At 47.6% G+C, this 13,437-nt stretch overlaps 1 protein-coding gene across 5 annotated transcripts in view; it reads left to right on the forward strand.

The window, feature by feature from the left end:
* TSPOAP1 (TSPO associated protein 1) overlaps positions 1-13,437 on the forward strand; it is a 46,838-nt gene that overhangs the window by 13,613 nt on the left and 19,788 nt on the right. For 4 of the 5 annotated variants that reach the window (XM_062507242.1, XM_062507240.1, XM_062507241.1 and 1 more), the window contains 8 exons: positions 51-271; positions 2,930-3,039; positions 4,824-4,933; positions 6,332-7,147; positions 7,643-7,794; positions 9,261-9,827; positions 11,953-12,252; positions 12,530-12,709. In XM_062507242.1, the coding sequence (XP_062363226.1) occupies positions 51-271; positions 2,930-3,039; positions 4,824-4,933; positions 6,332-7,147; positions 7,643-7,794; positions 9,261-9,827; positions 11,953-12,252; positions 12,530-12,709 (2,456 nt within the window). The remainder of the gene's footprint in view (positions 1-50; positions 272-2,929; positions 3,040-4,823; positions 4,934-6,331; positions 7,148-7,642; positions 7,795-9,260; positions 9,828-11,952; positions 12,253-12,529; positions 12,710-13,437) is intronic. The other variant, XM_062507245.1, reaches the window with a different exon arrangement.

Genomic DNA, 13,437 nt, shown 5'->3' on the forward strand with positions numbered 1-13,437 from the left:
GCTGTATCCTGCCTATGGCTGTTACTAATGGACAGCTGATTTTATTGCAGAGTCAGCTGTTCCTGGGTTGCTCCATCATCAGAGCACAAAGAAGGCTCACAATGAAGAGAATGACAAGCTGGAGCTGTCACAGCGGGGGCCAGATACCACCGTGGGCTCCCCAGCTGCTCTCGCCGGTGCTCAGAAACAATCCAAGAAAGGGGAGTCTCAGTCCAGCTCTTCAAAATCTGAATCCATGCAGAACAGCCCAAAATCCTGCCCGACTCCAGAGGTCAGTATGGAGGTCCCCTCTTCTGCCTGTGCATTCCAGCCAGAAGGGAGTAAATGCATTGCTGAGAGCACCAGTAAAGTTGCATTCATTTCCCAGTAAGATCATGTGCATTCACCAGTAAGGCTGCATTCATTCCTTTCTGGCTGCCTGAAGAAAATGGGACAAACAAGAGAAAAACTGTAGGAAAATACTGGCATTGCCTTGGATGCCGTGTCTGTAATGCTCATTTGCATGTATTGCTGTGCTCCATGAAGGAAACAACTGGTTAAAAGTGCCTGGGAGCTTGGAGAAGGAGTGGGATGGGACGTGTGAGATAGCTCTTGCTAAGCTTCCTTGTGGCATCTCAACTGCCACTAAAACACATAAAGGCTACGAACTGGAATTTTTAGCATGGGGAGAAGCAGTCCAGACTATTTTTTGCATTCCTTGTGAATGAGGAACTCAAACTTCTTCTCTGGTGTTTTTAGTTACTAAGATATTACTTGGTGAAAGAAACCATGAGAAGATGCCAAGCTTGTTCTAAGAAGGATGGAACTAACAGGCTTTGCATGTTTGTGTCACCAAGATCTCAGTGGTTGTTGGTTCTTCTCCCAAGGAGTCCTTCTGTGGTGTTGTGGGATTCACTTAAGCAGGGGTGGATGCTCTCTCCTATGCATCACTTGAGGGGACAGTTTAGAGCAGAGTAGTGCTTTGAGCAGGGCTGGGTGTGGTGGCCTGAGGGGTACCTTTTGGTCTTCTGGGGTTTCCTGAGCACTAACGCCACTGAAGTGCTGAGGTGCCCAGGTCAGGATACCCACAACATCAGTGCCAGGCAGAGCCTCCCACTGTGTAAGAGCTCAGGGAAGTACCATGTTCAGAGCCAAAGTGTAGGTCACAACTGGAAAGGAACAGGTATGGAACTCTTAGCAATTCTGTAGCAGAAAAAATGCCTACATTTTAGTTCAAGAGAAAGCCTGGAAGCTACCATGCCTCCCTGGAGAGATAGATGCCTGCAGAGATCAGTGTGGACCCTTGGAAAAGAGCCAGTGCCTGGAGTGTTTGGCTTTCACAGCACGTAATTGTGGGAACATCCCCAGCTAAGCCCCTTCATTTGGGTGTTACAAGTGTTTGTTCTCCAAGGACACAGGGCAGGATTGCATTACAAGGAGTACAGTACCTTGAAAAGATGCTCTGAACTCTTCCTGAGATTGATTCTGGCTCTTCGTATATTATAAAAAATACTTTGTTCTGGTGCCTGCAGTGGGTCTTCATCAAAATACATTTGCCTTGAGGTGTGCTTTAAAAAGGCAGCTTGAATTGCTTTGTTGGCACAAGTTCAGACAAATCCCAGGGAGCGCATTGCCTCGAGAAGAAGGGTTTCATTACACAGCCCATTGCCACTGGATGTAAAATGCCAAAATTTCACCAGGATCAAAACAGCTGAGAGAAGTTTCTTAAAGGTCCTTTGTCAGTAGGCACCAAAGGCCTTGAGGAGGGTGCAGCCTTCAGCCTATGAAGTGCAGAAGGAGCTGCTGGCTGGAAAGGGAGAGGTTGTAACAGGAATGGGGTCTTCCTGCCCTGGGTCTTATTTCATTCAGTATATGGTGTTAGCAGAGCCAGCTAAAACCAAAAGTTCCAATCAAAGCTCTGTCTAACGTACACAGACATCCTACAGAAAATGTACAGGTGTTGGAGAGGACTGAAGCAGTTAAAAGACCCCAACATCCAAAAGAGTTCCTTTGTTCAGATTGACTCTTGTATTGCACACAGGCACAGCTACCATGCAGAGGTAGCAAGAAATCAGAATACTGAATTATGGATATGTGGAGTGGAAGTGGTCTCCAGAACCTCTAATCCAATCTTCTGTTCCAATAGGACTGTCACCAGCTCTAAATCAGTGTGGCCATAGCTTTGCTGAGCTCAGGTTACAGCTTCTTCACAGTGGAGATTCCCTAGTGTTGGAAAATCCCAGCTCTACCGAGGTGGGGCAACTGAGAGCAGTTTTAAAAGGTTTTATTCCATTTTCAGTCTCATTGAAGGGTGAAACATAAGAGATGTAAAACTCAATGCCATTCAGTCAGAAGCCAAGTTATTTCCTGGTTACAATACCTTATAAATGTTTTTCAGCCTGTTAGCTTTTGCCACACAATGGTGCAACACCAATCCCCTATTATTTTATCCCATATGGTCTTGCCACAATGCATCTTTCACTGTTCTAATTCTCCAAAATATCTGGTCTTTTTGGAAGGCCATGGTTTGAAAATTGTTTCTAGTTCAGTCTCTCTCTCAACAATGTCTTCTCTATTCTATGACCTTTCTAAGTCAGCGCACCTTATCTCAGAGATTGCATACAGATGTACAAGACTGTGTGAGCTTTCAGTCAGGCTTTGAGAATCCTTTACAAATCCATTTCTCACATCCCAGCTCTTAGGAACTGTTCCCAAGGCTGAATCACCCACCTGGGCAAGGAGTTTTTGCTGATGTCTGACTGGAAGCCCTGAAGCTTCAGCTTGGGGCTCTTGCCTCTTATTATTACCTCTTCACTAAAAAATCATTCTTAGAGATGGTCCTTAGTCCATGTGCCAGACTGACTCCAGCCATGAGTTTAGAGGATGTGTTCACTATGTACAAATACTCTGAGTGTTCCTTTACTTAGGTCCTTATTTTTAACATTTTTAGGTGGACACTGCAAGTGAAATGGAAGAACTGGATGTTGACAGCATCTCCCTTATGCCAGAGCCAGGCAGCCAAGGCACTGCAAAACTCCAGGTGTTCTTAGCTCGATACAGGTACTGAGTGGTCATTGCTTGGCTCTGTGAAGTTTACACAGGTTATCCGCAGTTCTCTACTTCACAATCTTCTCTTGGATTCACCACTATTAGGAGTGCATAATAGTAGGTTAGACCTCTGTCCCTGTATTTCTCCATGGGATTTTCACACTGGGAGAGCTGGGGGTGTCTAGCCTGGGGAAGACAAGGCTCTGGGAAGACCTCTGGGCTCCAGGAGAGCTGAAGAAGGACTTGGGACAAAGGCCTGGAGTGACAGGATGAGGGAATGGCTTCCCACTGCCAGAGGCCAGGGCTAGATGGGATATTGGGAAGAAATCCTTCCCTGTGAGGGTGGGGAGGCCCTGGCACAGGGTGCCCAGGGAAGTTGTGGTTGCCCCTGGATCCCTGGCAGTGTCCAAGGCCAGGCTGGATGGAGCTTGGAGCAACCTGGGGTGGTAGAAGGTGTCCCTGCCCATGGCGGGGAGTGGAATGAGCTTTACGGTCCCTTCCAACTCAGACCATTCCATGACTGAATGATTTGAGACCTGGTACTTTCTGTGCAATCCAGGCTTAGCTCAATAAAAGCACATTGAGCTCAGTGGCTGTTCAGTGAACAGCACTGTGTGAAACTTTGAATATTGTTCTCTGTTGAAAATTATTTCTACCTGACATATTCATTGAATTGTCTGTTTTTTTCAGAATAGTGCAAGAAGTTTTCTCCTAGAAATCTTATTCTAACAATTAAGATAATTTCAGCTTAGAATTCCTGAAATTTTTGGCCAAAATGCTTCTGGCTTCTGGTAATTTTTAAAGGACAAGAAAAAAAAAGCCAAATTTTTTTGATAACTGTTACTGTTCACTGAGTCATCATGGTCAAGCCCAAGTTGCTATGGTTCAGTGTATTACCTATCCTTCAGCCTTTTCATTGGGAATTGAGAGGAAAAGAACAGGAATGATTCTGTGCTTGTGAGGAGCACATCAGATGTGGTTTGTATCTTCATGTCAGTCTTGGGTTCATAAGGTCTCAGTCAGATCACAGAGAGGTAAACATTGCTTTGGCATGATGAAATCCCTTTTAAGGGAGAAAGAGCAGGAATTGGCAGTAGGTATTTGTAAAGATAAAGGTTTTTCATGAGGCATTTTCCTGTGAAATGAGATCCTCTGATTAGTTTGAGGATTCCTGGGTAGGCAGGTTAGAACTGCCTGGAGTCCAAGCCATATTGCCAATGTATTTCTAATTTTCTTGCTGGTGAAGTTTTAGGAATGCTGCTTAAAATGTGGGGTTAGAGCAGGAGGAGACACCACAACCTCTCTGTGCAGTCTCTTTCAGTGCTTGCTCAACCTCAAAGAAGTTTTGCCTCAGGTTCAGGTGGAATTTCCGTTTGTTTGTGCCCACCGCCCCTTTTCAGTTGCTGGGCATCAGTGGAAAGCATCCAGCCCCCTCCTCTTGGCACCCACTCTTAATACACCTGTGCATTGATAAAGTCCTCTATTCTGTTGACTCCAGGCTGAATATGCCCAGTTCCCTCCTCCTGTCCTCAGAGAGATGCTCCAGTCCCTTCAACATCCTTATATCCCTCTTCCTTTGGATGTCACAAGACATCTATTCTGCTCTTCAGAAATTACCGGTTATTAAATATTTTTAAATGTAAACTACAGTCTTGACCTTTGTCTGTGGAATTTGCTGCTTGTCAAAGTGGATGTATTCCCAGTGGATTGATTGAAGGCTTATCAGCATCATAGCTGTGATGTGTTGCTAGGAAAGTTCCTATGCAAATTAAGTCTTCCAATTGTAAATATTTCAGCTACAATCCTTTTGATGGACCTAATGAAAATCCAGAGGCAGAGCTTCCGCTGACTGCTGGAGAATATATTTACATCTATGGAGACATGGATGAAGATGGCTTCTTTGAAGGTGTGTTTTAGTAAAATGAAATGCGGTTGAACTGCTGTGGAGAGTTGACCTCTCTCCAGAAAATAAGAGAGAAATTTAGTGGATCTTAAAACCTCAAGGGAAAGGATTTCTGCCCAAAGTCAGTTTGTTAGAAGGATGACTGGATCCTGTTGGAAGTGGCTTTATTTATGTTACAAATAAGTTAAGTCTAAGCTATGAAATCCTTATCTAATGATTTCAGTGGAAATTTTGCCACTATGTTCAGCATGTTCCAGGTTTCATCCCCAATGGCTTCAACCTCCATATGATTCCTCCCTCACCATGGAGAGGAATATGCTCAGCCCCTTCTGCAGATGGGCTCTTTCCCTCTTTCCAGTGGTTGTAGTGAACGGGGAACTGCAGCTGGTGATGGGCTCCATTGCCTCGTGCTCTTTTGGCAGAGGAGGGACACAGTAATCAACCCAGACTACAGTTGTGACCCTCACTGGTGTTGCACAGTGTTTCTGTTTTGATGTCTTTGCAAACATGGGGTTGACTAAGAGGTGGATGGGATTGAAACCAAGATTTGTGGGCTGTAAATTTGTGCTGAGGTTTCTTTGTGGAGCCATTTGCTTAAGGGGTAATGGTTCCTGATATCCTGAGGTGCTTTGCAAGAGCTGAGACAAATGCATGTGTGTTGCACTGCTTGCTCTGTGACTGTTCTGCCTCATTTTTCTTTCTTTCTATTCCCAAGCTTATAATTTATTTGTTTGTTTATTGTTTAAAAAGGTTATTCTTTATTAACCTTTTCTGCTTTCCCTGCTTTCAGTTGATTTGCTGTAGGTAGAGTTTAGAAGGGGGAAGGCAGTGCCGTCCATATGTCCTGCTCATCTGTGGTTTAATGGGTCTGCACAGACCAAGTGCTGTGTATCTGTTTTCCCCACAAGTCTTTTTGGGACACCTTTAGTACAGGAGTTAACTTAAGAAAGGAGGGAGCAAAAAGGAAGGCCAGAGCTGGAAAGATGGACTCTCTTGAGGGGGTACTGCAAACCCCAAATCTGTATGGCTGGGAGAAGATGAAAAATCATCCATCTGCATAGTTTGGGAAGGCTAAAAATGTTAGTGAAATAGCTGTGATGAGAAAGAATGGGATAATGAAGAAGGAGAAGGCCTTTAGCTAATTACACCACCCAGCTTTTTACTTAGTTGGCTCTGAAATGTGTGGAGCAGTGAGTTTCCTCACTGTGTCCATTGGGACCTAACAAGGGAAGCCCTAGGAAATCAGGAAACATTGCCAGTTATAACCTCCCTGAGGTTTTTTCCACTCCTGACTGCAGAGCAGTTGTACTCTGGCATAGATGTTGTCCCATAGTCCTCACAGCTGAGCTGGAAGGCTCAATGGCACAAGCAGTGGTAACAGGTGTCCTGTTTTTTGTTTAGGGGAGCTGATGGATGGCCGGCGAGGGCTGGTCCCCTCCAATTTTGTTGAGCGAGTTTCAGATGATGACCTCATGACGTTTCTGCCTCCGGAGCTGAATGATCTCACCCATAGCTCATACCAGGAGAAAAGTTTGGTCAGTGCAAGCACCAGCAGTGGAGATAAGAGTGAGCTCTCCATTGAAGAGGGTAGCATCAGTCCTTTGGCCAGCAGAGCAGAAGGAGATCAGGAGGAACCTGTTAGTCACACAGCAGTGCCTTACCCAAGAAGACTGACTCTTATCAAGCAGCTTGCCAGAAGCATAGTTGTAGGCTGGGAGCCACCTCTTTTGCCAGCTGGCTGCCCAGACATACAAAGCTACAACATCTATGTGGATGAAGAGCTACGTCAGAACGTGAAAAGTGGCCTTCAGACCAAAGCAGTGATAGAAAAGCTGGATTTACACAGCAGGGCTTACCGTGTGTCCGTGCAGACGGTGACGGAGCACGGCAGCTCTGATAAACTGCGCTGCACTTTCTTTGTGGGGCAGGATTTTGGCATAGCACCCACAATGCTGAAAGTCAGAAGCATCACGGCCACATCAGCAGAGGTCATGTGGCTTCCCTGCAACAGCAACTACAGCCATGGGGTGTATCTCAATGGGCAGGAGTGTGATGTGACCAAGCCAGGCGTGTACTGGTACACCTTCCACAACCTGCAGCCCAGCACCCAGTATGTGGCCAAGCTGGAGGCCCGGCCTATGAAAACTCCTTGGGAAGAGGTGCCCAAGGGGCAGGAGCAGGACTCAGCCGTGATACACTTCACTACCCCTCTAGCAGGTACTGCAGGCCTCTGCACATGGAGAGGCTGTGCTGGCCTTTTGCTGGGAAGGCATGGGGCAAAGGGAAGCAAAGTTGATTAGGTCCCCAAAGCTTGAGATGCTGCACTCTTTTGTCTTAATGTTTTTCTTCCTTTATTTTAAAATTTGATCATCCCTTTTGCTTTCATTTGCTCAGGAAGACATCCTCTGTGCTGGTTGGAGCAGCTGGTTGGGCAGGGATGAGATGGATGGCCATGACTTTGCTCCAAGGGTTGCTGCATCTTGGCCTCAGCTACTTTTGCGAAGTTCTGTTTTCTGTGCATTAAACTTTCACAGAACAAGAGCATCTTATTTTCTCTGTTTCTGTCTATCATTTTCCAGGACTGGCCTGGCTGTTGTAGTTCAGTTCTGCAGGGACAAGTCTGTCTGGGAGTTTGTGCTTTGATTCTAACCAGGACTGAGCTTTGTGCTGTAGCCAGATAAGCAAGAGGAAATTGTGTTTGGTCTCTCATAGGCACACCTGATGCTCCTTTGGATGTCCAGGTAGAAGCTGGTCCCTCTCCAGGTATCCTGGTTATCAGCTGGTTACCTGTTACCATTGATGCTGAGGGATCTTCCAATGGGGTCCGGGTCACTGGATATGCTGTGTATGCAGATGGACAGAAGGTACTGGCTGTGCAGGGATGCTGGGTCTGCTGCAGGGGTAGCATGAAGTGTCAGACCTTAGGACATCTTCTGGACCCAGTTTTCCATGTCTTGAGGAGGCAGTGACAGTCCTGGGCCTGGAAAGGAGTGACATCAGAGAAGGGACATTGCTTGGGCTGTGTTGTCCACACCACAAAAGACATCTGTCCAGGTTTTGGAGGTGCTCCTGGAGCAGGACCCTCCAGCAGCAAAACAGCCTCCTCTGCTCAGCCCAGGCACTGGCCTTCTCCTTTGGCAAATAATGAGACCCTAGGGTGTGGACAGAGCAGAAGGACAAGTACACAGCCACCACATGGGGCTTTCTCTCAATGTGAGGAGTGAGGTGTAGTGATCCAACATAAACTTGTCATCCGCACGGCATGGGCAGAAGGGATGAGGTGGGATCTGCCCATCTGCCATGCTTAGGTGAGACCCCACCTGCAGAACTGCCTCCAGCTCTGGGTCCCCCAACATCAGAGGGATGTGGAGCTGCTGGGCTGAGTCCAGAAGAGGCCATGGAGATGCTTCAAGGGCTGTAGCCCCTCTGCTGTGGAGCCAGGCTGGTAGAGCTGGGGGTGCTCACCTGGAGAAGAGAAGCCTCCAGGGAGAGCTCAGAGCCCCCTTCTAGGACATAAATGGGCTCCAGGAGAGCTGGCGAGGGACTGGGGACAAGGCATGGAGGGACAGGACAGGGAATGTCTTCCCACTGCCAAAGGGCAGGGCTGGATGGGATGTTGGGAAGGAATTGTTCCCTGTGTGGGTGGGGAGGCCCTGCTACAGATTGTCCGGAGGGGCTTTGGCTGTCCCAGCCCTGACAGTGTCCCAGGCCTGGTTGGACAGGACTTGAAGCAACCAGGGGTTCTCCAAGTGGAAGGTGTCCCTGCCCGTAACAGGGCTGGAACGAGATGATTTTTAAGGCCCCTTCCAACCCAAACCATTCCATGGTTTTAACAGACAAACACTCCAGGGTTCAGTACTGTTAGTGATACAGAACATCCAAGGATATTCTGCATTAAAAGTGTACTATGGTCTTGTGCACACATGATGTTGTTTGAAAGCGCACAGTGCAAAACAGAATGATGCTGTGTTGGATAATTGCTCTTTTGTCATGGAAATGCTTTTTCCTCTTCACAAGTGAAAAAAGTTGAGTCTGGGAAGGTACTCAAAAGAGTGGCCTAAAAAAGGGAAAAGCTTTTTAAAGCTGAGAAAACAAGGAGGGTTAAAATGTGGAGTCGGAGTGAATATATTCATATTTTGTAGACTATTCAGTTTCTCAGATTTCTCTTTAACTGTTCTTTCTTCCCAGATACTGTGCAGAAGGGTGGGAATTTTTCACCACTGCTCTCCAGAGCTTTGGGTTCTGTCTTAACTTCTGGTTGGGAATTGTTCTACTCAGAAGGGCTGAGCTGTGCACAATAAATAATTATTTCCTGTTATTTTGCCTGCAGGTGATAGAAGTTACTTCTCCAACAGCTGGGAGTGTCCTGGTGGACTTGTCCCAGCTTCAGATGTTCAAGGTGTGCCGTGAGGTTTCTGTTAGGACGATGTCTCAGTATGGGGAGTCCGTGGATTCAGTTCCAGCCCAGATTTCCTCAGTCCTGCTGCGATCCTCCCACTGCACTTCCCCTGTGTGCACCACTGTCCCCTTCAGACTGCTCCGGGGGGGCCCTAGGGCCTCGATGCCTTCTCGCAGCCCACAGCACACACCTGCGCTCCTGCTCCGACAGAAGATTCCTGCTGAGAGCTCAGATGACAAATTGGCTGGTCTCTCCTTCAGTCCTGTCGGCTCAGCAAGGCCCCTGACAGAGAAAGCCTCTTTCCTGCCACACCTCCTCTCCCCTAGTGCTTCCTTGGCTTCAGCCACTTCCCCACAGGGGTCAGACACTGTGGGAGATAAGAAATGCCTGAGTGTTCCTCCCCAGCAGGCTGGCACAGTGCTCCCAGGGCAGGGCATGGAGCCCGGCCCTTCCCAGGAGCTGGGTTTACAACAGCTGGCTCAAGGGACAGAGGTGCAGGTAAGTGCTTACATCTACTGCCCAGTGCCAGGTGTGCAGGGAAGGACAGTGGCTCCTTTCTGGGGAGTGGTACAATATGCCTCTGAGCACCTTTCTGTGACTCAGTGTTGTCTTTGGGTCCAGCGGTGGCAAACTGTCAGGGAGTTTTGGCTGCTGTTGTGTACTTGGAGGATGCAGCTCACCTCTTGATTCTGTTTGCTGGCAGATGAGGAACAGAGTGAGGAAAGGAAGAATTTGCAGAATTGAAAGGTTAAAAGGATGTTCCCGTGTTAGTCTGTCATTGCTGTGCTCTCTGTCTTGTGCTCTCTGTCTTCTCCAGTCTGATGGTGGGTTTGTACAAGACAGTGGTAGAGCACCTTAGTGGATGGCAGAGCAAGACAGACATGGCTGCAGAACTGGCAAACTGTTCTGACAGTTGGCTATTTGGAGTTCCCAGTGGGTGAGTGAAATTCCCAGTGGAATTCCCAGTAGGTTGGTTGAGTGCTTTTGGAGTTCTAGGACAGAGGTGAGGATGTCTGAGAGCTGTATAATGATTATGAATGATTGCTCTGTGACCATGGAGAAGTGGGCACTTCTGGTGTGGGATGTATTTAATCAGGGAAAAGGATCTATTTCCCATTCTGATTTTTGACATCAGAACTCATGGGAGTGCTTCAAACTGTTAAATTCAGCTCAGCTTTATTAATCATGGCAGTGTGATGCTGTGAAGGCTCAGAGTTAGGCTGAGACTTCTTAGAATTGCTGAAGCAACAGCAGCATGGTGGGCTCAAGCCCAAAGGCCAGCTCAGTACCCAAAGCAACTGAGATGTTGAGTCCAAAATTTCAGTGATAACTCCTGGTCATTTGCAACTCAAAGTACTTTGGGTCAACTGCTGGATTCATTTACCCGCATCTCATAGAATCATGGAATGGCTGGGGTTTGAAGGCACATTAAAAATCATCTGGTGCATGACAGGGACACCTTCCACTAGGCGAGGCTGCTCCAAGCCCCATCCAACTTGGCCTTGAATACTTCCTGGAATGAGGACTGTCCTTGTGGATTTTTCCCCAGCTTCAAATGTTTGTGGTGTGCCAGGAGGCTTCTATGAGAATGATGTCTCAGCCGGTGGATTCAGTTCCAGCCCAGATTTCCTTGCTTTTCTGTGAGCCTCTTACTGGACTTCACCTGTTTCCGGCATTGTTGCCTCCAGACATTCAGATGTCTGGTGTAGATGGCTACACTGTGGTAGTTGCTTTGCCTCCCTTGTTGAGAGGAGTGAAATGGATGCTCCCAGGATGCAAATCATCCTTCTCACTTGAGGTGTGTCTCTTCACTTGGCTGTCAGCAAAGGGAAACAGGGCAGGAAATCTGAGCTGTGAGATTAGACATGAGATCATGGCTGGCTGGCTTTTGTCTGAGCCCAGGGGACATTGAGAAGCTTGACACTGCAATGTCTCTATGTCCCTGGGCTCTGATCCTTCAGTGTGTTCAAAGTGTGCCTGGTACATAAGGACAAGGTTGTCCTCCATTGCAAAATGCAGGGAGTCTCCCTTGGTTAGAGAAAGAGGTTGTTGATGAAGGCCCACCTGCCTTACCCTTCTGGTTTCTGAAGCTCCATTCCTCCATCTCCCAGAGGTTTTCTTGGACTGGTTGGAAAACAGATGAAGACTTTCTTTAATTCTCACTAGGTGACCTAATCAGGAGCTTGTTGTACTCTCTGTGTATATTATTATTCTTTAATTCCCCTTTTCTTCACACCCCAGGAAGCCCTGGAGTAGTGTCCTCATCTCCAGGTCAACCCAACATGCCATTCTGTGCCGTTCCTCTAGAAGACGACATTGGGAAATGATCATGCTGTATAGCTTGGGCTCTTCTTGCTGCCCTGAAACTTGTTACTATCAATACCCTTGTGGGCCTTTGCTGAGCTGCAGACACTGTGCATCTCCTGGGACCCGAGGATGGGGAGGGGTTTGTTCCAGGGCTGGCCAACATTCCCATCTGCAAGTTGGCCTGCCAAAATACTGATATGCCTACGAACAGAGAACACATCAGAGGGTCAAAGAGTTTGTGGTGATAAGACTCCATTTTTGTGTGTAAGTAGTCTGAGAAGCCTCCCCTTGATTTCACTGTTGGTTTGTTTCCCAGATGGAGCAACCAAGAACCAAAGAACTGGAGCTGGGAAGCCAGAATGACAGCGGGGTGAAGCTCCAAACAGAAACTTGCCACGTGTGCTCTGTGAAGGAGGCACCCAGAGGTGCCAGTGCTGACACTGAGAGAGAGGCAGAGAAGCACCTGAACCCAGAGACTCCGTCCTCCCCCGGGCAGGCTGGGGGCACACAGGACACTTTCCCAGATGGAAACGCAAGTGGGAACAGCTGCCAGGACTTCCTGAGGTTGTCTCCTGGCAAGGAGGTGATGAAAGAAACGTCCAGAGTGAAAAGAGAGGTTTGTTTAACCTTGCTTGAATGTGTGTGCCCATGGAGGGATGTGAACCGTACTTGATCTCCTGAGTTTTCCAGCCTTAGGCAGTGCTGTTCTGCAGGCTGTGAAGTGAGGCTGTCGGCTGTGTGTGTCCATGCATGCCAGTCACTCCCTCGGGTGCTGCCCACTTCAATTCCTACCACACCTGAGATGTGTATGTGCTCAGAGAAAGGAAAAATGCTCCTTTGTTGCTGAAATAGAGCCTGGGAGAACTGAGAAAATGTGTTTTGCTTTTCAACAGCAGGAAGAAAAGCTGTCAGAAATGAGCCACCGACAGTTGACCCTTTTCACTGAGCACAACCGCAGTTCTGACCTTTCAGATATTTTGGAAGAGGAGGAAGAAGATGAGCTGTCTTCAGAAGCTCTGGAGGAGAAAAAATGGGACCAGAGAGGGCTGTATTCCCAGGAGAATGGGGAAAAGGTAACTTGTCCCAAGTGCTGCTTGTAGGGAGTGCTAGTGCAGCCATCCCATGCCATCAACTCACAGGAGGAGGTCCTGCTGCTCTGCTTTTACTCCCTGTGTTGGCTCAAGGTAGTCAGAACACAAGTTGTTTGGGAGAGGGAAGGGTGTTTGTTTAAATGAATCAAGCCAGGGTTTAATTAGTTGGAAAAACACGCAGTGTGGTGTGATGTTTAAAATCCAGGGTTAAAATCAATGGTATTGATTGAGTTCTCAAATCAGATAGTAAACAGGGAACAGTCAACCCTCTCAGGGACAGGATGGGATTGTTGGGGTGTCCTGTGCAGGGCCAGGCATTGGCCTCAATCCTTGTGGGTCCCTTTCACCTCAGGATATTCCCTGATTCCATGATAATTTGGCTTAGGCCTTGATGCTTTCTGTAGCCAGGGATGGCATGTAGGAGCAGAGTTGTGGCTTTGCCATTCAAATGCTGCAAGGGATGAAATCCTGCCTGAGCTGAGTTGTGAGTGACCAGCTTAATTCATGCTCAGAGAGTTAAATCTGGTCTGAATGCATCTGTGGGAATGTGATTCCAGCTGCATGACCTGGAACTGGTGTGTAACCATACAGAGTACAGCAGTTAGGATGAATGTTCATGAGAGAAAACGCTGAGGGTGAGAGACTGGAGAATTGAAAACCTTTGCAGGAAATCTGATATGTCTGGATGGCAAGAAAGCACCTCTCTTCAA

Source organism: Cinclus cinclus, chromosome 22 (genome assembly GCF_963662255.1).
Source record: "Cinclus cinclus chromosome 22, bCinCin1.1, whole genome shotgun sequence".
Classification (NCBI taxonomy): Eukaryota; Metazoa; Chordata; class Aves; order Passeriformes; family Cinclidae; genus Cinclus; species Cinclus cinclus.